We start from the raw sequence: 26,001 nt of genomic DNA on the forward strand, positions 1-26,001 counted from the left end.
TTGACCTTGGAGTTTCGTTTAAAGTCATCATTTCGTAAGTTCTATGGTCGATACAATGACCTTGTCAGCAAATACAATCTCTCATAGAGTCAAATGCTGACTGACGTTTTTCATAATAATTGTAAGGCCATTATTTACACACAGAATTGTCGACGGATTTTTCCGTTATTTCCCGATCATGAAAAGGAGCACACGGCGGATATGACCGGTCGGCAGGGGATGCTCAATCCTCCATGGCACCTGATCCCACCTCTGATGTTTTAGAGGTCCGCTCCTGATTTATATTGTTTAATGGACTTTTGAGCTTGAATACTGTTCATTATCTCCATATATATATATATATATATATATATATATATATATATATATATATATATATATATATATATATATATATATATATATATATACATGCACTTTTATAAAGATACCCACTTCCGCCCCAACCCGAGGTTGATCATGAACTTTCTTCTAGCAGTACAGGAACAGCGCGCTAGACCACTCGACCATCTAGGCAAGTCTAAAAAAGAAATCGCAGCGCCGCCCTACACTACATGGTCATGAATGGAAGTGAGATAAAGTTATTTGGATATTAGTTTTGGATATAAGTATTATATATATATATATAGAGAGAGAGAGAGAGAGAGAGAGAGAGTTATTATTTAGATGATGTACTATGCCGAAATGGTAGAAAGGATGCATTAGCCATTAAATAAATTTTATAATTATTATGCTGACTGTTGAATGTATACGACTATTTGATTAAATTCAGAATCCCAAACCTGTCTTCTGTCTTCTTGTACATTTTTAAATCAAGTGTTATATCAAAAAGCGTTTTAATGACTCCTAAGTACCAGTTCATGTTGTGTTGCAATTTTGGTTTGGCCTATTGATTAATTGGAATATGATTTTCATTTATTTCTTGTTTTGTGTCAAATTTTTGAAAACTACGTTTATGCACTTGAAAATACATTCCTCAATGCAGGAGTGTTTGTGGTGTACTGGTAAAAGTATCATGCATGTAATTCATACACGGTACCAAATTGTGCACCAGATGCGCATTTCGACAAAATATTTCTCTTCTGTGATGCTCAAGCCGAAACGTTGGAAATCCTAAATATTTAAATAAAAAAGACTTGGAAGAGCTGAAAAAGATGCCTAAAACTGGAGCCAAATACCTCGAAGGATCAGAGCTATGCATGAGGGAGATAATCCTTATTTTTTAAATAAATTTCTAAATATTACCACAGTATTTTAATAAATATATCCGTATTTTTAAGCTAGTACCGAAGTACTAGGTTACTGGGCTGTAGAGACCCTCGGGGACTAACAGTCCACCAGCAGAGGCCTCGACCCAGGGGTCATAATGTAAATCATACACGGTACCAATTTTGATGCACCAGATGCGCATTTCGACAAATTATGTCCATAAAAATGGAAGGAATCGTAAAGTTTCTTTTAGAGATGTATATGACGATTCCTTTTCCGATCCCATGTGTTCTATTTCCAAATGTTCTGTCAAAAACTGTAAAATCTGTGATATTTTGATTGCTAGTTCTTTGTTTACTTGTAATCTTACTGGACAGAGATTCTATACCAAAGCTTAGGAAAATATGAATTTCAAATCTTCTAATGTTGTCTAAATAATAGAATGTACCCTTCGTGGGCTTATTTGTGTCGTGAAACCAAGGGTTAACTTAGTAAAAGAATATCGGAGCATAGTTTTAAAATTAACAACAGGGGCCAGCAGCTTCTATACAAGCATTTGATTTACCTGATCATTCAATTTCGTCAATGAAAGTAAGAACACTAGAAAAGATTTACCATCATACTAACAGCCCATCACTGTGTAAACCTTTCCGTAGACAACGAGAGTGATTAGAAAACTAGGCACGGCCTTTCCATATGGTAGCAATGACAATGTCGATAGTGTTGGGAATCTTTCAAGCCCACAGTGTGAATGTGATGGGACCAGTATACAGGCTTGGATTTGAGATACGTTTAGCGGAAAAAATACCGCTCAAACAACCCGTTTGTTCCTTAAACTTCAATATACCAACAAAGGAATTGTCGCAGTTAATATGAGTATTATTCTTAATAACAAAAAGGTCCAGTATTGCATTCTGCCATATTTCAAGTTGAAGTCCACACCATGTATATTTTACAAATAAACATCGACAATTGCTTCCAAACTTTATTTTAAAAAAACGTTACAGTGTATAGATATAGAGCATCTGAAACATAATCCTCCAGCGTGTTCATGTTCTCTTCACCCTACAACTATAGTCCTGCTGGACACGTCATTACTAAATATAGTCAATAATAAGGACATTAAATCACTTATTATAAGAGGGCCAACGTTTAGGGAACCCTGATCTTTCAACTGGCGTCTTAATTTCATAAATATTATGAATTCAGTAGAAGATTAAGCCAGAGGATGGACCAAATATGGAAAAGAAGACCTTGATACCTTGTCAGAATGGATTAAATTATCAGATGGATGTTGAAATCGCGAATTAAGCGATTGAGGAGCAATATGAAAACCATCTATCCTTCTTGTGAAATAAGAATTAGATAGAGTACACGATCAGTATGTACTGGTGCCCGCTGACAACATTGTCTTTGTCGACGAATTTTTCCGTTATTTTCCGATCATGCCAAGGAGCCCACGTCTGGTGTGACCGGTCGACAGGGGATACTTACTCCTCCATGGCACCTGATCCCACCTCTGATGTTTTAGAGGTCCGTGTTTGCTCTGCTCCAAAATTTGTAATGTTTGATGAACTTTTGAGCTTGAATACTGTTCGTTATTTCAATGCATTTCATTTGTAAGGCTTATTATTTGAATTGTATTTTAGAAGAACTAGGATTTAATTTTGCAAGTGGTAATCCAACTTATATCCATAAATCCCTTTCCAAGGATTCGAACACACGGCCTTCCGATCACGGAGCGAGTGTCTACCGACTGAGCTACCTTGACGGTCTCACAGTATGAAATATAGCAGATAGTTACAGGAACGGCTGTTCATTATGCGTGAACGATAGGCACAGTATTTATATAATCAGTGTTGTAACTGCTTAAAATTTTAAAGTAACATTCAAGTTCAATATTTACATGAAAATAATTCCTTTACTTTTGCATCCTCCCTGGGTCAAGGCTTGACCTCTATACCTCTAAGAGTCAAGGTTTTTTTTACTTTGAACTTTGAACCTTGATTTGAATGTCTGATGATTATGTGATTTTTGCATTGTTGTATGAGGGCCTGATCTCTGTGTTCACGGTCCATCAATTGCTTTGCCAGAGACACTTAATTCATTGGTAATCACTCATCTATTCATTTGTGATGCAACAATAAAATTCTTTGAACATATTCTTTGTGATCTGAGATAATACATTTTATTGTTTATATGTTATCATTACATGCAAAGTTATCTCTGCTAAATTTCAAAACTGTGTAACAGTGTCTACGATAAAAGGGAACCATAGCAGCAAAGGCCAAACACGGGTCAACTCTTGTAAAAATTCTACATCATTAGTATTTCTTGAAAAGCATGAAAACTCATGTCCTTTAAATTTGCTAATAATATGACAACTAATATGATATATTAGTATTCAATTTAAAATTGTATTACATTTGTATTTCAAGTACAGTACCACATTTCCAGTTTCAAATCGATGAATATCGAAAGAGATCAAAAGACCAATTAACCTTAGTAATCCATGAATTGTTCTAACCTGAATTTGAAAATGTTATTGATGATTAATGTGCAATTTTGCACATTTATTTTTGATGTACAACAATAGTAGACAAATTGCTCAAATTGTGCATTTCACAAAGTTCTAATACACAGATTACTTTACAAATTAATTTTACAATTTGATGAACCCAGGCTCATTACAATGTAGAGCATTTTGTATCCTGTTAACCTAAATATCTTCTTTTTTTTTTTTGAAGCTTTAATAAACATAGGCCATCCATGATAATGAATTCATTATTTAAAATATATAAATAATACATGTAAATTGGTCTTTAACTTAAAACTTAATTTTTAAATCACAATTAGCTTGTTCGCTGGGTATATAAAGCATTTTTTTTAAATCTTTTGGAGGGACGTTTGATCTTGCTTTGGTTTCACAGAGACAGGGCTCTGAGGATTATAAAAAATATTTTGTCAATGCTTCCACTAATAAAATCTTAGTATGTATTAAGTAGTTTCCAATAAATAGCTATTCAACTTCAAAAAGACGGACAAGGTAATATATCCGGAATAAAGATGCATTAATACAAACGACATATGAAATGGTTTAAAATATATATAATATAAAAATGTATAAAATAGCGAAATCAAACATTAATATATATTTTATCTACACCTCACGTCTATATCACAGATTGTATCATATTAAATTATGGCGATTAAAACAATACATCAGCGTTAGCATAGTCTCCTTCTGACTCTGCGTCTCCTTCTGCTGCGTCTCCCGATGGTTGTACAGCATACGCATGCTCAGCGGGCCATTCCGACACATTGTCTACTGATATCCGGGCTTTTCTCTCATTTATGTGTTTCTTTGGCTTTGGTTCTTCTTCTTCGTCTATTTCAGCCATGTATTTCTCTTCTTTTCTCTGTTGCATAGAAAGTTTCTTCTTTCTCTCCAAAGCAGCAGCAGTTTTCATTACTTCTGCAAATCCCACTTTACTGCTATCACCTTCTCCATTTTCTCGTGCTTTTATTCGTTCCTGAAGTCTGACTCTATTTGCTGCAGCGACCCATGCTGACTGGACCTTCTTTTTCTTAAGCAATGATGCTCTTTTTTGTATTTCTTGTTTTTGCTTACTTTGTGCTAGCGTAACAATTGTGAGTAGAGATTTCCTCTGGAATCGGTTTTTAAAAACTTTCTGAACAGCAGCCACTTTATCTTCTGTTAAATCGTCTTGTTCTGATATTCCTCTGGTACTAGATTTATCTTGTTCTTGCATTGCTAGATTTAGCTTTGCAAAATTTTTCGCAAAATTACGAGATAGTGTTTTTCCATTAGTTGCTTTTCTTTGTCGCTGGCCGATTTTTTTCCAGAGTTCTCTGCCCCTTGAGGGACCGGTTGTTTCTAGATCATCACTTACTGTTGTCTCTTGAGACATTAGAGACATTGTGTCAGAATTATCCTGGGCCTGCATCTCCTTAACAAGCTGAAGACCTTCTTCCACCCCAATTTCCTTAGGCCCTTTGTCACTTCTACGCATTGTATCAATTAATTTTCTTTTTAGGCGGATCTCTGTGGAGGCTGCTATGTGTATGAACGTAGAAAACCGGTGGAAAAGCATGCAAACAAACTGAAGTAAAAGCATGATACCAAAAATAGCAGTAAACGCGAATGATATTGGTTCAATATAACCCTGTCCTTGGCGTCCGTTATTCACTTCACAGGGTAGTTTTATTGACAGAGTCTGACTGGTACTGGCGTTGACCTCAGTTAGTACATACACAATAGTCACAAATAAGGCGTTCATCAACAGGAAGGCTAGACATACTTTATTTCTTAGCTCAATTAGATCCCGTTGTACCTAATTTTTAGAATAAATGCTTTGTCACTGACATACTGAATTCATTATAAAAGGACAGTTTGAGTTTTGCGTTACATAAAGAAAACGAATAATATAAAATTATATATCATTTTGGCAATTAAACATATATGAAATTCTGTAAATTAACTAACTTATAATGATAAAAAGAAAAAAAATATTTTCTTACCTGTTTTTCATGCTCTTTGTTTCCTTCTAAGGGTTTGAGATACTGTGGGATAAATTCCTTCCAGAACTGAATCTCTTCTTGAGATAAGAAGCAGGTAGCTCCCTCCTTCAAGGATGCGTCATGTATCCAGTAAGGGTCTTTCAATTCATCACGTTTTTTGTCCTTCTCTTCCACGAATGCTGGGTTTGCTGGAAAAAAAAGCATTTTGAAAATATTTAACCAGTTATGTAAGAAAATCTCAAAAAGAAAATCATAAAATTCTTAATATCTTGCTTCCTTCTACTGATCCTTCAAATGTTCCGAAAATCTCAACATGTCAGTAATAAAATCAAATATCTTACTTCTTTCTACTGCTCCTTCAAATATTCCATTTTGTTTTGAAAATGGAAGAGTTTCTTCTTCCAGCTTTACATTAATTGCTGAACTCGAGTCAATCCGACTGTGTGTTACTTCTGTCATGCGCGATTCAATATCATCTAACCTCTCCAAGATAGCCCTAAACCTCATGTCTTCTGTATGGGAGGCCGATGTGTGAGGACAACACACGCATCTGTTTACAACATCAGTAAAATTTAATAAATGATATTGTAGAGTGTAATGTTTATGATGATGACAACACAAAATCTATATTTAATAAAGGATAATTCAATTAAAAATGATGCGCTTATTGCAATCAAGTAAAAAAATCCATTCATAAATTATTCGAATATATTTATTCGATTCTGGTCACAAAGTTTTACACTTAATGCTTTTGATACAGATTAAATGTAGCCGCTGCAGATATTAGATGACAAACACAATTTGAAATATTTAAAAAGACTTTACCGTAGAAGATTCCCACAAGAGAATGTGTAATCTGATGTTCCAGCATTATCTCCTACTCCTAGCTTGTTCAGCCAGGATTGAACTTTATTTTGCTGTGTCGGTTGGTTTCCCTGCTGGGGCGGAGGAGCAGCTACTTTCGTTTCTCTTGTTCCCCATGATACAACGTGCAAATTTCCGAGGGAATAAATCATCAAAAGCATCGACATTGATGGAATGGACAGAAAATAAAGGAATCCATGTAACACACAGAAAAATTCCTGGAAAGAGAAGGATGAAGATTCTGATCATTATGCCATCGAAATTATACTAGGAACTTTTTCAACGTCAATCATTAGGAATGCATGAAGGTTATAAACAGAGAAACCTTTGTAAATTCTATATTAAGCTCAATTTAAAGATTATTTAGACGTACAGTATATTAAAGAAAGCATTTCTTGTATTATCGAGTTCATATTCTCTTACAAATCAACAAGGTTTATAATATACAGATAAATATTATTTGTGTAGCCTATACTTGCCTGCGGGTGAAGAAGAGCAGAAACTACAAAAACACCAGCAACAAATAGAAGGAACAGCGTGGTTACAGAACAAAGTCCAGCACCTGCCGCCTCTACCAACAGTCCCACCAAAACAACCATCATCAACAGCGAGTAAATAGTAGAGACAATGGCGGCGTATGTCAGCTGAAAAAAAAATTAATGGGTATGATAGAAAATAACTTGAATTCAATAAATTTGTTCTTCAACATCATATGTAATCGACTAAGTTGTTTATTGTTTACAATTGAAATGATTTTAAAGCTGTACCTGAACATTCGATTTAGCAACAAAGCAGAGAATCACCATTCCAATAACTGGGATAATATTGACTGTCATGGCAGCGAAAGGTGGAATGGATGGAAAAGCCATGGTGATAGCGCCAAGTATCATCAGAAAGATTGTTCCCGGTGTCAAAATTGAGCAAACCATAAGAAAGGTTTGATATAAAATGTAAAGCTTTGAAATGTCCTCATTCTTCCTCGTTACATTCTTCCAGTCCATCAAGAGATCAATAATATTAGCCATTGTTGAAGGAGACCATCTTCTGCGTTGATTGTAAAATTCGTTGAAACCTTCTGGTGCATATGTCAGGGCATCGCTGGCGGCTACATACTCCACTTTGTATCCTTGTTGCAAAAGAAGAGTACAGAGCCAACGGTCCTCGCCTGTAAGTGTAAAAATCATCACACAAAGAGAACGATAGAGAGTGAATGATACAAACAATGTACATTTTCATCAGAGTAAATGTCAAATGATCACAGACCTTGGTCATACTGCACATAATGCTGTGGTTCAGTTGGCGGTGTGGTGTATCTTCTCATGACGTTATCATCCATCACAGAGGAACCTCTAAATAGACTAAAACATCCGGGACTGCAGAGTACACAGCCCATTATATTCTCTGCTGCCTTCTGGAGCCAGTGACTTATAGCGTATTCAAACTGTTGATACCACACCATGGGTCCTGGAAATAAATTTGGTTAATTCAATTTGTGAGTAATGGTAGGATATTCTATGTTTAATACAACGTTTTAACATTCAAGGGTGACGCACCTGAGCCAATGGGATGAATTCTACCACATGCTGCTCCAACTTTTGGATTCTTTTTCATTCGATCAACCAGTAACTGAACTGCTTTAGGCTGGAAATCTACATCTCCATCGAGTGCCAGCAAAAATGTGTTTTCTGCAATTACTCTGCGTTGGGCTTTGGATTTCTTTGGGATATTCATTAACTTGTGAGCTAGGAAGTAGTACATATACATAACCTGGAATTCAAATGGAAGATGTGGTCGTATGTTGGGTTTAAACTAAATATAATTGGATATGACTTGGAGTAATAGTGTACCAATAAAATATTACGCAAGTTGCATGAATAAGCGAAAAATAATTATTTGCTAGTATCCTTTGAATATTTCATCACACTTATACCAAGGTAATTAACTATATTCTACCTGGCTCCAGCGCTTTCTGTGACGAATTTTTGCTTTATCTTTAAGGTGTGCAATGATTTTGTTTCCACCGGGAAGCTGCCACTCTAAGCGTCCACCATATGGGGTTGGATATTTTACTGGTGGGGGGATAATCATGACCGTCTTGTGAACAGCACTGGGAATATAATGATTCATAACACTTTAAGTTGAAATATTTACAAACAATATTAATTCTGCGTACCTGAAAGGGTTGGGGGAAAAGTCTGAGAACACCTTCTCCGTAACTGTAAATACTATTAAACGCTTAATATAGGATACACCATATTAACCTCTCTTTTTGTGATAAAATTATAAAATTTCGTGGCATTAATTTGAGTGACTTAAAATCTATAAAGTATAATAAAAATGTATACATAATCCTAAGTTTTGACAATCTTTATGCTAGTATGTACAAGAATGTCAATTGTTGTTTGAAGAATACATGTTCATACCTGGCGGCTATGTCAATGCAATTAACAAGAAGATGGACGAAATCATTGACTTGGTAGATAAAGTCCTCGTCACCATGTGCTTGGAAAGCATCATCAAAGAACACGTGAGCTGTGGATCGATAACAAAGTTGGGATATCAGGGATATTATTTTACTCAAAATGTGTTATAGATGACGATTTACGACATCAGTAATTAAATGATATCCGGAAAGTTTCAGCTTAATTATCGTACTAGCACACGTACTTCTGTTTTTGTTAATGATCATCCTAATAATTAGAGCATAACCCTCTCTACGGATTTTCATTATTTCAATTTATAAAAGCATTTTTATTTCAATGTTTTCAAAATATTTGTCATTGTTTCTTAACCTTCAAATTCGTAGTAATCCGGGTCTTTGATACCAAGAAACATCTGTAAATGACGCCTGGCACATTGGTCCTCATCTTGCCTAAATAATCATACAATGAAATTTAAGTTTTAGAATTTATTTTTCTTAGTAATTTGAACATTGGGTTATAAACTTGAATTCATATATTTAATATCATTTAACTTTACACAGACATAAGTTCAACAAAATTGAACACCACAAGCCATATGTCTGACTACAAATCAATGTCAATTATAAAATACTAGTACTTAAAATACCTAAATATCGATTTCAGAATTTGAATCATCTCCGTCTCTGACTCGTGCCACATAGTCGCACAAAAGTATATCATCGGTGTATCATCTTTTCTCAGAATTGACCAATCGATCTCTTGTTTTTCATCTATATCTTCATTTTCTGGGATAGGAACTTTCTTTTCTGATTCCTATAAATACAGCAAGCTATATAGATAATGCTAAACACTTTAGAAAGGGAGTTGTACGCTTTTTTATAAAAAGGAACTCATACATTATGCTCTTCGGCTCTTTTAAACTCTTCGTCTGTTCGTCTTCTGTTGAGTAATAAGGACTGGTCTAACAAGACTCCATTAAACAAAGGCTGTACAAATAACCTACAATGTAAGGAAACCGGATTTTATCAAAAAGTTAAACTTTCTGAAAAAAAAAAATTCAGTTCAAGTTCTATTCATAAAAATAAGGCACCTATCCGTTGCGATGAGTCTTTCTTTACTTGGTGACCACATGTGGTTTGTGACGAGGAGAAAGGACATATACCCAAGAGCTCCTGCAGCAATAACCACCCAGTAGGTTTCTATTATATCAAACAGAATTGTGGGATCTTTGTTCGTATCAGACCAAACTGGCATGGGTAAAATACATGTTCCAAAGGTTATTGATATTGTTTGCGAGTAGAAACCAAGTATGAACCCTATTACAATAGGGGTTGATAAAACAACGGGCAAGGCAAAACATAATTTCTGTGCCACAATCTTACTTGCAGCTTTGGCAACTTTAAAACATATAATATTTGACAATACGTTTGCCATTGATATCATGAAAGGAAAATAAGAGATGCAGCCTTCTCCAAATGACCTTGTGTCTGTCATGGTTGCATTAACGATGGTTGTAAGATTGGCTCCCCCAGCAGTCCTAAGAAACAAGACATCGATGCATGTATCCCTATCGCTACAGAATCCCCCAAACAATAAGCTAGGCATTACAAGCAATGTCATTATGATTTTCCACAAGTTGACAAGGAAACCAACTTTTACTCTGTGACGTCTCATGTTTAACTTCAATCGCATCAAACCTGAGGAATTCTCATCGGGATCACTAGAATTTTTGCTCTTGGATTTGGCTTGTTTGACATAATTTTCCCACCAGGTTACAGACACCAGTATGGGAGACAAGGCTACTAGGACCATCATAGTAATTGTATGGGAGTCCGTTGATTTATATGCATGGTACACATAATAAGTCCAGAGGCCGATACTAGCCATCTGGAATATAATAGCTAGAGTGTTAATAGCACGAGCAATTCGCAGTCGACTTTCGTCTTTTTCTTCTATTTTCTTCAAGGTTCTTTCTGGATAAATTGTTTTCAGTAGGGCAGGCACCAATGACACGCTTGAGCAAAGAAGAGTTGCAGATATTGGCTCAAAGCTAGGTAGAACCACCAGAACAAATGTGCAGAGTCCTATGGAATGTAGCGTCTCTATACACAGAGCCTATATTGACAAAATATGTTTATGAAATTTATACTTTTCACCAAAAAAAATGTGTGTTTTAAAAAAAATTATTATCTTAAAAACAGAGTTTCAACTTACTGCTAACAAAACTTTGTAATTCAGTTTCCTTGTTTTCTTGAATAGGAGAATCAGGATGTATTTGAATACTATAAACACATATGGCGCTATAATGGCAATGAGGAGACTCCAAATCCAGGTGACTTCCACGCTTGTTAGTTGTCTGTTTTTAAAGTATTTAAGAGTTTTGTCTGGATTTTTAAGTTCTCCATTGGGTGGAAAGATGTTTGTTGTCATCAAAATAAAAGTAAATTTTGATATCACTGACGTCACACAAACAAAAAAGAAAATTAATGCACACAGTACCACTCTGTTGATGACAAAACACGCGTTCCAACAAGCTAATTCAGATCCAGATATATTGTCGTCCGATGCCAAACGGAACACATCCCATTTATAATGTTTCCTGAAAAAAAAGACAGGATATACATGTACTTGTATAATATGACAAAATTTTCATGAATTAATATCATAGTCTTCAGAATCTAAAAACAAGATTAAGTAAAAACAACCGAATCCTCTGGGAGGACTTTTAAATGAAGATTTTTACTGTAGTATTACATACAAAGCCATTTCTACCGTGTCACGGTCTATCATCATTTATTTGAAGAATCTCAAATTGACTTCAGATATTAATTTTTACCGATAGGTATTTTGATATGTTTTGAAACAATCATGAAATTAGTTCTAGAGGGATAGGGGTTAACGATGCTTTTACAAAAGGTTTAAATTTTCATCATAGAGTGCCATATAAAACAAAATTCTAGTACCTTAAACGATAAACATGAAATTTAAAAACAAAAGAAGCATAATGGCAAAACTACCTTCTGTCAACTTTTACCACTGACCCGTTCATCAGCAGGATGTACATAATCGTGTGAGTATCTTTGATATATAATGAAGCTAACAGAAAATCATATATACGGTCCTGTATAATGAAGCTAAAGGAAATCATACGTACGGTCCTGTATAATGAAGCTAAAGGAAATCATACGTACGGTCCTGTATAATGAAGCTAACAGAAAATCATACGGTCCTGTATAATGAAGCTAAAGGAAATCATTCGTACGGTCCTGTATAATGAAGCTAAAGGAAATCATACGTACGGTCCTGTATAATGAAGCTAACAGAAAATCATACGGTCCTGTATAATGAAGCTAAAGGAAATCATACGTACGGTCCTGTGTCTTTCACTTCTCTGTCAACATCATCGTGTGATTCCCTGGACTTGTAACTAGGTGGATCATCATCAAAAACTTCATCCTCCTCGATGGAATGCTCGTGGCTTGATGACGCGGTAGATTCCTCGTCTTCCGTGTACGCAGGGTTTGACAGCCCTCCATCAGTGTTCTGCATTGTATTCATAGGGATTGGGGCACCGTCTTCTTCTTCGTCCGGAAAAGTCAGGCCTCCCGGGTTAAAAAACTTTCTAGAGGGGTTAAGCTGTTTACACATTTAAGAAAAAATAAATATATTAAATATTTGTGTTATTTTGAAATGCATTTATTTTGAATTTTTTTTTAAATGCAGTAAAAATATATAATAAGAACGATGCAAGGAAATACCTTAGTCTGTAGTGCTACAGCCCTTAACAACCTTTTGAAAAGCTGTCAATTATTGTATCTCTACATTTAAACCCAATTGTGACTTCCAACATGTGACTACCCTAACAAATAACTAAATGTGGTAAAGTATAGGTTACTGTAATTAAATAACTTGATTTACTATTACTTTTATACTTCATAAATGGACGTTTGATTTACTATGAAAATTTACACTAAAGTTGTTTTTTGAGATTATGAACACTAATATCTCTTGAATTTCAGGTGATGTCAATCTGAAAAATTATATTTGAATATACAATTATACTTTTTTCTTTTCATATCAAAAAAAGTCATACTTTGATTTACAATAAAAATAACTTTGGTTTAATAGATAGTTTACTATGGTCTAATATGTCTAGAATGTTTGTTATTTAAAATATCATGCAAGTACATGTAGCTAGTTAAACAACTTAATTCAACTTTCCCTCAAGACTGATTTCTGATCGAGACGTGTCTGTGTTTTATGAGAGTAATTTAACCATCTTATCATTTTGGGACTTTGAGCAGGGACTGTAATATCAATTTCTGAGGGCCATAAAATCATTATTTTTACAAATACTTCAAGTCCTTTTCTTCGGCCATTATTTTGGCATCAGTGTCTGACGAAGCTTTTATATTAAATGTTTTAACTTTATCATCTAATTACTAAATTTAAATTGAGGAACTAAAATTCAGTATCATATATACATATATATATATATATATATATATATATATATATATATATATATATATATATATATATATATATGTATATATAAAATGTATTTTGCATTTGAAAGAAAAAAATCAAAAGTCTAGGTTTTTTTACCTTCTAATAAGCAGAAGAAAGAAAATGTTCTCTAAAAAAGCTCTAATTCACTTTAAATATTTTTAATCAAAACCTCGATACAAGCTCAAATTAGCTTGATATATGTATATTAGTGAGAAGTCTTACCTTAGTCGAATATTTTAACATTTCACAGTCATGTGATCACGTTTATTTCAAAGCAAAATAAATACTGTTTGGTCGAGGACATTTCTTCCTTCTTACAGATAGACTGTGAATATATTTGACATTTGATGCTCTATGTGTATGTGTGCCTGTTTGTAGACCTTATGTACTACTGCCCCTACACGATAGAATGACATATTTATAACTTTCAAACAACCTCCTACCCTTTATGTAAACTATGCGCAGATTTATTGGTTACTTTATAAGATATAGCACATAATATCCGTAATCATGAGGTAGAAATAAAACTTAAGGCATACCCTACAGGCATGGGGGAAATAGGGGATCCTTCATCCATAAGTTTCATATCAAAAATTCAGTATCATTTTTTAATAAATAATATTAATTGGTACCTAAAGGAGAACGGACATGATATTCAATATCCAAACTTTCAATGAAATCTTGTATTAAAAGACATTAAATAACGGTCATCAAAGTCTTAGTTGTTCTAGTTTATCTTTAAAATTAACACGTTTTAAAGTTTTGTTCGTTGATGTCAACACAGATATACATGTACATGCATTGTAGATGTAATATATTCAATCCTAAAAACTTTAATGCAGTTTATTCCTTGAACTGCTTAAAGTTCTTGGTTTTCAGAAAGGGTTTTGTTGATTTGCTTGAGCAACTTATCCGCAAGAAAAGGTGGAATTCTGGGGAAAATAATTTTATAACAGGTACACATTCATATATACCACCAAAAGAGAAATAAAATAAAAATACTGTTTAATTTTTAATAAAACTTTTGCATTTTGCTCTATTAATTTTCAGCATCAAAGATGCCAAAGGTCTTATTGTTATTGAAAGGTATATTGATAATCTGTCGCCTGTTTTTTAAGATATCATCATTGTACAATATTGATATCATTATATCAGACAGTTACAGGTAAATTTCAGTTGTGAGCAAAGGAATGTCACAGCAATTGATTATTCATAATTCTTATCAGTTTTTCTAAGAATTCGAGATCTTTCACGAAATCAGATATGAGGAAAAATATATGAACATGTAAATACGAATTAAGAATAATTTTTAAACAATAGCAAAACTCACTTAATCTAATCGTTTCTGTAAATATACATGTATTCAAAGATTTAAAGTAGTAGATTCAATGTACAAAGCATTAACCCTTTAACTACCAGAGATTTTGCATTTTTTCTGCAAAACTGCCTAAAAATTTCAAATTGAAATTTTAACATTTTCTAGTCACTTTTACATAAAGCAAACTATACGTTTTCTGAAAGGTAAAATCTTAAAGTATTTAATTATGCAGGGTAAAATGACGTCGTGGTTGCCATGGCAACGAATGAGACCCATAATTGCCCAAATATGTGTTTTCCCCCCTTTTACAGCACAGAAATACAAACAAAATTTAAAATAATGTTTCCATAACAGAGGATTTAGTGATACTATTAAAACAAAGCATTCAAACAATTAGTTTCTAGTTATACTGGTCAATTTTATTTGATGGAAAGAGTTTATACAATTACACAATGTCCGTGTATTAGACTTTGGCTTTATACAGCTGTCTGATTGTCGTAATTATAAGTAATTTACAAATCGCTTTCCCCCCTAAAGTTTTTACCTCACTTCAATAAAATTTGATACACTTTTAGAATGTACTAAGATACACAATTCTTTATTTTAGTTTTTTTTTATTTCAATGAACAGTGTTGCCATGGTTACAAAATAGCAATTTTGAGAACGGGACTTCCTAATAAAACACGGGTATACTATATTCAGCAATTTTCAAATAGCTTTCCCTCCTACAGTTTTTGCCTGACTTCAATAAAATTTGGTACACATGTAAAGAACACTAAGATACAAAATTCCGTATTAAGTATTTTCATTTCAATGAACAGTGTTGTCATGGTTACAAAAATAGCAATTTTGAGAAGGGAACTTCCTAACAAAACATGGGTATACTATATTCAACGCCATTGTACACATTAAAATTACAAATATCAACGGTACAAAAATTAACATATATTAAACGTTGGTCGAAGGGAGAGGAGGAGGGATATAGCTGAACATTGTCTCTGATTCGTTTGTTAAGTGTTGATTTGACGTCCGCGGAATCATGCGAGAAAATATTTCGCCTTAAATACCCGATTTTTTTTCTTTTTGGAAAACCCATGTGTTCTAGAAGAAACAATATTAATGCCCAATCGTTTTTGACATCAAATGGTCCCCTATTTACTTTATGTAGAGTTTTATCACTGAATAAAAATCCTTGCCTTGTTCCAGAGACCTGCATCTGAGAATTCACAACACCCTGATATGTACTCGAACATACAATATCACTAGATCATCATTAAGTTTTAAAAGAAGGCCATGGGGAGAGTATGGCAAAGAACTACGCACACTTACTCTGATTCCAGCCTATGTTTTACACCCCTTTATTCAATGAAAATGACAATTTTGCCATTAATTTTTATTATATTGCAAATAAGAGTTCACTAGTGATTGAATTATATTACTGTCATATTGTAATTTTTGAATTTACCTGGTGGAAGTAAATACAAAATTACAATATTACAACTTGTCATATTGTAATTTTTAGCTCACCTGAGCTGAAGACTCAAGTGAGCTTTTCTGATCAAAGAGTGTCCGGCGTCCATCTGTTGTCTGTAGTCCGTAAACTTTTCACATGTTCGCCTTTTTCTCAAGAACCACTGGGCCAATTTCAACCAAACTTGCCACAAAGCATCCTTGAGTGCATTTAAGTTTGTTCACAGGAAGTGTGAGATAATTAAGAATTCGTGAAAATTTGGTGGCTTCTTTTAAGTATCTCCTTCTCAAGAACAACTGGGCAAGAAAAGATGAAACTTGTGTGAAAGCTTCATGACATACTGTAGATTCAAATTTGTTCATATCATGCCCCCCCGGGGGTAGGGCAGGGCCGCAAGAGGGGGTCAAAGTTTTACATAGGAATAAATAGGAAATGTCTTTAAAAATCTTCTTCTGTAGAACAACAAAGTCATGATTAGTCATATTATAATAGAAGTATCCTCAGGTAGTGTAGATTTAAGTTTGTTCCAATCATTACCCCTGGGAGTAGGGCAGGGCCACAAGAGGAGGTCAAAGTTCACGATAGGAATATATTGGAAATATATTTAAAAATCTTCTTCTCAAGAACAGCTAAGCCATTATTCGTTAGATTGATATAGAAGTATCCTCAGGTAGTGTAGATTTAAGTTTGTGCAAATCAAGACCCCCATGGGCAGGGCCACAACTGTGGGTCAGAGTTTTTCATAGAAATATATAGGTGTAATGGTTAAGGGGCATTCAAGTAAAATGCATTGAAGACCTGGAATAATGGAATGACCTGGAAACCCTTGGAATGGACTAGCCAAACCAAAGAGTATATAAGCCAAAGCTTCAAGAAAGTCAGGCATTCAGAAGCTAGCAGAAGTTGGATGCTGAATCAGCAATAAAGAAGTTAAGGTATTCCATCCCTAATATCAACAGATTCAATGAAATTGAATACACGACAGATATGTAGGTGCTTAATACTCAGTATATTTAGACATAATTCCCATTTTTTACTATTAGCATGTACGTAAGGGCGGGATGTGTCCTAATTTATGACCTTGAATTTTGGTAGGGGTTATCTCCATCTGTTTTTATTTGAAAAATTCAATTATAAAGAAAAAATTTATCTGGTAAAAAAATCTTTTTCAATTGTCAATCTATTTCTAATGTTTTATGCATCTTTCCACCACAGTATTTATTAATATTCTTTTTATTTGAATATTTATTTTTAAAAGAAAAATTGCTTGTCCCCTTAGACTTCAATGCAATCTTTGTTAATTAATTACTGCTTAGTTGATAACATTTTTGAAACGTTCTCTTGATAAATCCTTTTCTACTATAAAATGCTTTTACATAGGAAATATCTTTAAAATCTTCTCAAGAACCACTAAGCCATTATTAGTCATATTTATATAGAAGCAACTTTATGTATTGTAGAATCAAGTTTGTTCAAATCATGGGGGCACAACAGAGAGTCAATTAAGATTTGCATAAGAAAAAATATAGGAATCATCTTGAAAAAATTTGCTCAAGAACAGCAAAGCCATGATTAGTCATATTATTATAGAAACATCCTTTGGTAGTGCAGATTCAAATTTGTTGAAATTAAGGGTGGGTAGTGTGGGGCGACAATGAGAGATCAGAGTTTTACATAGGAAAACATAGGATTGATTGATTGTATGTTTTATGTTCCGTACAAGAATTTTTCACTCAGATAGAGACTTCACCATATACCAGTGAAGGGCTTCAAATTTAGACCTTTACTCGGCACTCAGGGCCACTGAGCAGTGGGGGATCTTTATCGTGCTTACGCCTGCCGTGACTTGGGCCTCGGTCGTTAAGGTCTCATCTGAAGGATCCGCAACTTCAAAGTGCCGAGCGCTTGGCGAAGGAACAGTTGCTACCTATTTTTTTTTTATCGAATTAGGTCAGTCGCGGCCGGGGATCGAACACCTTACCTTCCGATCACGGAGCGAGAGCTCTACAGAATGAGCTTCCATGACAGTGGAAAACATAGGAAAAAAATCTTTAAAATTCTTCTGTTTAAGAACAGCAAAGCCATGATTAGTGATATTGATATGGAAGCATCCTGAGGTAGTTTAAATTAAAGTTTGCCCCCCTCCCCCTTCAGTACTGAACTGATTACTGCTTCTTCCTAGCCAATGAGCTCAGGTGAGCCCAGCCTCTCTTTGTATTTACTACCACCCGGTAAATTCAAAAATTACAATATGACATTATTAATACTAGTGTCAAATTGTTCATTGCTCTTAATCACAACTCTTTTTATAAGGGGTCTAGAAGATGTATATCCATTGAAATCAAATTGTGTTTGTAATTTAGATAAAGCCAGCAGAAGATAGCACAAAATCAGTCATTTATGCGTAGTTTTATCAACTTCCTGCAATGATATGCGATATTCAGTTCAAGTTTATGATAATTTCTTAACATCGCACAGAAAAATTTTGAGTAGAAAAAATGTTTAGTTTCTTCTTTAGTTTCAGAAAATATCAATTGTTTTGTTGTAACCCGAATATTTAGAAAACGCCAACAGTTAAATATCTTAGATGCTGAAAATGCGTCCAAATGCATCTCTGGGGGTTAAAGGGTTAAGTGTGAAAGAGTGACCCACAACATGTCAAAAACTTTTCAAATATTTAAAACTGACACCATCTTGTTCGGCTTAACCACTATTTCTAGTGTCCTCCCACAGTTTTTAATTAGAATATAAAATTTGGTGTCATGACTAATAGTGGGAGGACACTAGCTTTAGCAAAGGTTATGTGATGAACCTTTACTGTTTTGAACGAAATCATGTGGTTTACAGCTAAAACTGTAACTGTCTGATATGGAACATGGACTATATTTTGTTATTTTCATGTGATCTCTACCCAGATATTTAAAATCCCTATCATGGAAACAAGATATTCTAAAAATACAAGAATCTATCTCTCTCTCTCTCTCTCTCTCTCTCTCTCTCTCTCTCTCTCTCTCTCTCTCTCGTTTAACTATCTGAAATCTGAAATAATAAAAAGAAAAACTTATTATATACTGTCAACTTGTTTTATTTTAATCCATTGCTAGTTGGATCTAATGGACAGGTCAAATTCAATAAAGTGTTGTAAGAAATAGCCCTTTTGATTGTGGAAATAGGAAGTTTTTAAAAATTAGAAACGACATTTATATATTTGTAAATTGTGAGAGAGCACAATGCATGTTGTTTTGTAATACAACTGAGAATCAAAAGATTTTTTTTTTAACATAGAAAAAAATTTCTTCAGTGATGTGACATAATACACATAATAATCCTTCCTAAGATAAAATACCATTGTTGTCAATAAATGATAGTGCTTTTAAAATCTAAACATCGGTAAAGCAATGCCTGGGTGTACTTTCTGATTTTTCTTTTATTGAAAAGAGATCTTACAATACTTCCAGCTTTATGATATTCAAAATTCTATTAGTATACCGGTACATGCTTTTTGGCTTGCTAATTACGTTCTTGATGTTTTTTTTAGAATACGTTTAAATACGCAACTTTTACAATAAATATTGATCCTAAATGCTTTATAAATCATTCATGACCTACTCTGCAAAGGGGCTTATGGCGTGGACAAACTTGAATCTGCTACACATCCAATACACCCCCCACACCCTCTTTCACCCCCCCCCCCCACATATATATATATATATATATATATATATATATATATATATATATATATATATATATATATATATAACCACATTTTACAGGAAACCCACTTCCGTAGGTCTAGAGTTCAACCCCGGGCTGGGGCGGAAGTGGGTATCCTTATAAAGGTGAATTTCTTTGTGATTTATATATATATATATATATATATATATATATATATATATATATATATATATATATATATATATATATATTAGAATTCTTGCATATATTAATGTGACGACTAGTCTTTACAACCTTGATTTCCCATTGTGGTCTAAACCTATATGGAGACCTTGTATTCATTTCCTAGTTCTGCCAACATCAACAGACTTTGAATTTGTATATTGAAAGCCATGTGCATTACTTTACTTTTAAAATAGATAATGCTGAAAAATTTTCAATTATATTTAAATATATTTTTGCAAATTTGTAAAAAAATAACTTGACTTATTACAGTATTCTATTCAACTTTTTATCTCTTCTACCTCAGAAGTTATGACTATTATGTCGCTCTGATGAAGACAGTTTGCAATCCAATCTAAGCCCTGTGTGCATGACTGGAACAAATTGAATCTGCACTACTTTGGAAAGCGTTTGCATTTGTTCTTTAATGGCCAGTCATTTTTGAGAAGATGTTTTTAATATGGCACCGCCCTATCTATAATGCTCATATTTTTCTATCAATTGCCAGCTGGGGAAATGACTGTTCCTTTATTAAAGCAAACATGAATCTCCTTCACGCAAGCATGCTTTGTTGCATATTTAGTTGAGATTGGTCCAAACTTTGTTCAAAAATGGTATTCTTTAGCCTCTCGCATAGACTAGCTAAAACCAACTTTTTTTCTGCAAAACCATTTCAATTTAGTATTAGTTAAAAAACAAGATGTCTAGTGCATGATTTTCATTACATTCACCTCATTGTCGTACTACATGTATATATTCAACATCTTTTACGGGTATATTGTCTCATAAACTAACCTGAGTCCCACCGACATTTCTTCCTAGGAAACAAGTAATATATTGATTTTTTTTTTTACAATCGGACTTTTTTTAGAATAAAAGCTCTTCTGTAAAGATGAGATAATATTATTTAGAGATAACCTATTGGCATTGTAAAGAACAGAGACATGGCGTATTACTAGAATATCGATTTTAGGGTTTGATTATCTGACAATATCATGCAGAAGGGGAATGGGGAAGTAAGAAAGTTGTCATTATATAGAGTAATTTATATTCGAAAAAGCATGTTCGTGATATCTAAAATCTACAGAGTTCTCAACTTAGTACTAAGGAAGTAAAATGGAAATGCTAACCTTAACACGTATCCTTGCCTACCGCCACTACTCTTCCTATAACAAATGTTTGATAATATACACGTACAGAAATTATAGTTCAAAATTCTTCCTTATAACTTATAAAGATATCTTTATCAAAATAGCTGGACAATCTTGCAATATATATGTAGTACGTTTATGAGAAGATATGTTATCTTGAACATTCTGTCTAAAAGAATATACTTGTACTTCTTTCCAGAGTGTTACAGCTTTGAAAACAATTGAAAATTCTGAATCCCCCCCCCCCCCCAATCTCAATCAAAAGACCCCTGTGTTATTTTCAAAGGATTGACATACAAAGACTTGTGTACTTATTTTCAGATAAACACTTAAGTTTATTTTTGCCTATTTTGAATGTTAGAGCCTAAATTTAGTCAGTGATCAGCGACTATTGAGTTTATTAGCATGAAAGCTACGTGGTACACTGATGTTATACGAATGGTTAATTCAAAACCTTGTTATAATTACCATAGAATCGTAAAATATAAGGCAGCCATAGAGTTCTGTTTAGCAAAAAAATTATGTATTACATTTGTTTATTGTTTTTTTTTTAAACATCCCTCTCGAGAATTTTTCACTCATATGGAGACACCACCACTTGCCGGTGGAGAGCTGTAAATTTTGACCTATTATACTAGGCACTTAGGGCCATTGAGCAGTGAGGGATCTTTTTCGTCCCAGCACCTACTGCGACACGGGACCTCGGTTTACACGGTCTCATCCGAAGAACCGGTCTCCACGTCCCACAGTGGGATTCGAACCCGCGACTTAAGGATCAGCTCCTCTCTCCGAGACTCTAGAGCGAACGCTCTAACCACTGCGCCACGCGAGCGACTCTGTATTAAGTAAATAAATAAATACAGAAATAATGAGTTCATCTAATAACTTAACGACTGTTAAAGTCGCAGGGAACACTTGTAGAGCCGGGCACGAGTATTTCTTCAGCCTTCATTCGAACAAGGCTTTTATTGTTTTTCTCAGAAGTAAAAACGTCTTTGCAAAGAAAACACTTGTTTTTACAAAAACTGCTGACAGAATCCGTGTTGTTTACCCATCAAACCTAAATACATGTAGCAAAAGCTAAAAAAAAATGTGAAATTATCGTTATTCTTTAAATCAAAAACATTCTGTACAAATATTCTTTCTGTTCCAAGTAAGATTGCATTTACAGATGTACATTACTTAGATACATATGAAATATGAAGATAATGAACAGTATTCAATCTCGAAAGTCCAATGAAACGATACAAATTTGGAGCAGAGCAAGCACGGACCTCTAAATTTAGAGTTGGGATCAGGTGCCATGGAGAAGTGAGCATCCCCTGCCGACCCGTCACATCCGCCGTGTGCTCCTTGTCATGATCGGGAAAGAAAAAAAAACCCGGAAAAATCCGTAGACAGCTCAGTGTATAGATAATGGCATAACAATCTAATTTAGATAAACATAAACAAAAAATTTAATTATTTATTAACAACTTAATCCTTTTATTCCATTTTAAAATTTGTGTTTGTGTGTGTGTGTGTTTCTTAACATCTGAATAAGGAGTTGTAATCAAAAATTTCATTAGTTTTAATAGCAAATTATTTCACCCTTTTGACTCTTTCAAATGTTTTCAATTTTTGCCTTGATGATTTTGATTAATGAGGAGGACTAATGTACAGCTATGAGTAGAAAAATTCAACCGAATCAGAAATATCATATGTGACCGTGTAGATTTGGACGGTACTTAGGAATTCGTCTGGAACAGCATCCGTTGTTTGCGGAACGAACGGGGTGAGGGAACGTTGGCGTATAGGTAGAGGCGCTGTGTGGCCGTGAGGTAAAAACAAAGTATAGGTGTGCCGTATTCCCGAAGGTCCACCAATATGCAATTCCAGAGATAAAACAAATGATGAAGGATTCCGTATTTATACATGACTATTTATAATAATTTCTCGCTATTATTTACGAATTTGAAAAGTAAACGTATGTTTCTATACAATTTCAGGTACCTGGCATACGATATTCGGCACAGAACCCTATGCTGGTCTTGTATTGAGGATTCCGCGTGACTTTGTTGGTATTTGTATCTGGCTTTGAAATTCTTGCTCCTATGACATGTATGTACGTTATAACTTCCTGTCTAGTATACTCAAAAAATTTCGCTCGCTATATCAATATTTAAAAGATTCAATTTCACCATATGTTATCCTTGAAATAGGTAAAATAAAAGTTAATTCCTTTGCAAGATCCTCCTTCTTTTCAAAGAAGTCTTTGTCATTATGTGAAAATAAAAGGCGAAATTTTTAAATTCAAAGAGCTTTATTATGTTATATGTATGGTGGCATATTTCTGTCCCCTACATGCAAGATAAATTATGTTACTATAACATAATTATGAAGATTTGCGACTTATTATGTCAACATGCAAAATAATTAAGTTGGCATGAAAGTTACTAATCTCTATAGAGAATCTAACTTTAATATTGGTAAACTTACTAACGCCATTATATGACATCATACAAGCAAGATACAACCAAATTTTGTTGACATGCGACTCATTTATGTTAACATGCAAGATAGTTATGTAGACATTCAACCTATTTATGACGACATGCTAGATAATTATGTAGACATGTAACTTATTTATGTCAACATGCAATTATGTTAACATGCGAATTAATTATGTCAAAATGCGAGATATGTATGTTAACATGCAACTTATAATCTCGCATGTTGACATAAATATCTTGCATGTTAAAATATAACTCGCATTGTTGACATAAATAAGTCACATGTTGACATAAATAAGTTGCATGTTAACATAAGTATCTTGTATGTTGACATAAATAAGTCGCATGTCTACATAATTATGTTGCATGTTAACATAAATGCATGTGTAAGTCGCATGTTGACACAAATAGCATGTGTGTTAACATACTTTTCTTGCATGTATGTAAATAAGTCGCATGTCAACTTAATTCTGTTGCAGCTTGCTGTATGATGTCGTATAGTGGCGTTAGTAAGTAAGTTTACCAACATTAAAATTAGATTCTCAAAAAGATTGGTAACTTGCATGTCAACATAATTATTTTGCATGTTGACATATATTTCTTGTTTGCATATTTTTCTTGCATATAGGGACAGAAATATGCATATATATGTTTGTTTGTTTTTTAAATTACCAAAAAAAATTCTTTCAGGTTTTTATATTTGCAGAGTCAAATGACTGATTTACTAAGTTTTAACATAGAACTTATACATCATTTGTGAAAATATACATTTTCACAAACTAACGGTTAATTTTAACTTCTTCTGGATATTCGCTATATATTATAGCTACCTGACATTTTCGTCAATGAAAGATAACACAGTATTTTTTTTTATCGCTCAATAAATCAAAAATTTAATTTTCCTGCGATCGTGATATTCCTGAGCTGAGGGGATTTTTGTCTTTAAATACATTTAAACATTTATTTTCTCGTTCTTTCTTTTATGGTGGTGACTTGTTTTAATTATTATTATTATTTTCTAACTTTTAAACATTTGTACTTTTTTGCTGTGGCTACGAAGAAGAAGGTCTACATTGAATACTATATGCTTCTCTTGTTATTTCTTGTTTCAGTGTTATAAATTGGTCACTTTATGCACGTTGGTAAGGAATGGACATGATTTACAACCTAGCGGAGATAGGCCACACTTTCAATATTGTTTGATGTCTATGAAAATTTGAATAGATAATGTTAACAGTAAATAACTTCCTATCGAAAAATTATAAATTTCAAAACAAGTGCACTCAACATGTTTGAGTTGTAGTCAAATTATTTTTTTTTATTTTGTGTATATTTTCGTAAGATACATATTTTTTTATTTGCAAGTAAAATTTAATATACTTTTAACTCTGGAGCACGAAAGAGAGAGAAAGAACTTTCTGTTACATTATTAGCTCTTCATCAATTAACCAATGAGAAAACAGCTTTATTTAAACAAATCTTTGACATTGTCTACCCGAAATAAAATTTGCTGGTACTAGTATCAGAAGTACTATTATGATAAGGACTGTAGTACATATTATACATCTATTAACTTACGTCAGAGTAGGGAAGGCCACCAAACCTCGCCATTTCCTTGTCTTATCACAAGTCTTCAAATGCACCCCCTATCAATAATCTGCACATTTTTTTGGTTTATCGATTTCAAAGCCCCAATAGTTTTGTGCACGTGGTTCGATATCTGTGTTGCCTGACCACCGATGATAAAGTAAGTTGTCACACTAAGAAACGCTATAATTCTGACCCTTGAGTAACAATGCAGGCAGACAACGTTATCATTTTAGTGTATTCCAAGGTACTAAATGTTTTATATTACCGCCAGTGTTACGTAAATTGTCAGGTTATGAGTTTACAATTTATTACTTTTACTATATAGCAAATATTCCAGGTTTGGGTTATTTGTATATATTGGGAGAGATTTAGATTTTCAAAATTTACAGTAAAATTTTTATGACCAACAGAAAAGGTGCGTCTGACACATAACAGATTGGATTTATAGGACTTAGCCCTCATATTGAGATTTGGAATGATATCAGATATATTTATATAATGAAACAGAGATGAAAAAGCCCTCTGTTTC

At 33.7% G+C, this 26,001-nt stretch overlaps 1 protein-coding gene across 1 annotated transcript; it reads right to left on the reverse strand.

Moving 5' to 3' along the window:
* Positions 1-3,134: 3,134 nt before the first annotated feature.
* LOC133173564 (chitin synthase chs-2-like) lies at positions 3,135-12,686 on the reverse strand. The gene is made up of 16 exons (XM_061308545.1): positions 12,409-12,686; positions 11,253-11,637; positions 10,129-11,153; positions 9,935-10,037; positions 9,685-9,851; positions 9,408-9,487; positions 9,039-9,147; positions 8,569-8,722; positions 8,169-8,382; positions 7,879-8,079; positions 7,383-7,780; positions 7,095-7,259; positions 6,577-6,833; positions 6,093-6,301; positions 5,752-5,939; positions 3,135-5,564 (listed from the first exon to the last, which is right to left on the reverse strand). The coding sequence occupies exons 1-16, from the start codon at positions 12,684-12,686 to the stop codon at positions 4,419-4,421; spliced, it is 5,079 nt and encodes a 1,692-aa protein (XP_061164529.1). The 3' UTR covers positions 3,135-4,418.
* Positions 12,687-26,001: the final 13,315 nt, after the last annotated feature.

The sequence above is a fragment of the Saccostrea echinata genome, unplaced genomic scaffold, assembly GCF_033153115.1.
Source record: "Saccostrea echinata isolate AGI-Se365-2 ecotype Australia unplaced genomic scaffold, CSIRO_AGI_Sech_v1 ptg000056l, whole genome shotgun sequence".
Taxonomy (NCBI): Eukaryota; Metazoa; Mollusca; class Bivalvia; order Ostreida; family Ostreidae; genus Saccostrea; species Saccostrea echinata.

What these genes read in the sequence shown, in the direction of transcription:
- LOC133173564 (XM_061308545.1), bottom strand. Translation starts at nt 12,686, where the DNA reads ATGTGTAAACAGCTTAACCCCTCTAGAAAGTTTTTTAACCCGGGAGGC. An exon ending in AGACTCATCGCAACGGATAG is followed by an intron (nt 10,038 to 10,128) that starts GTGCCTTATTTT and finishes CTTACATTGTAG; the next exon opens with GTTATTTGTACAGCCTTTGT. An exon ending in AAAGAGCCGAAGAGCATAAT is followed by an intron (nt 9,852 to 9,934) that starts GTATGAGTTCCT and finishes CTGTATTTATAG; the next exon opens with GAATCAGAAAAGAAAGTTCC.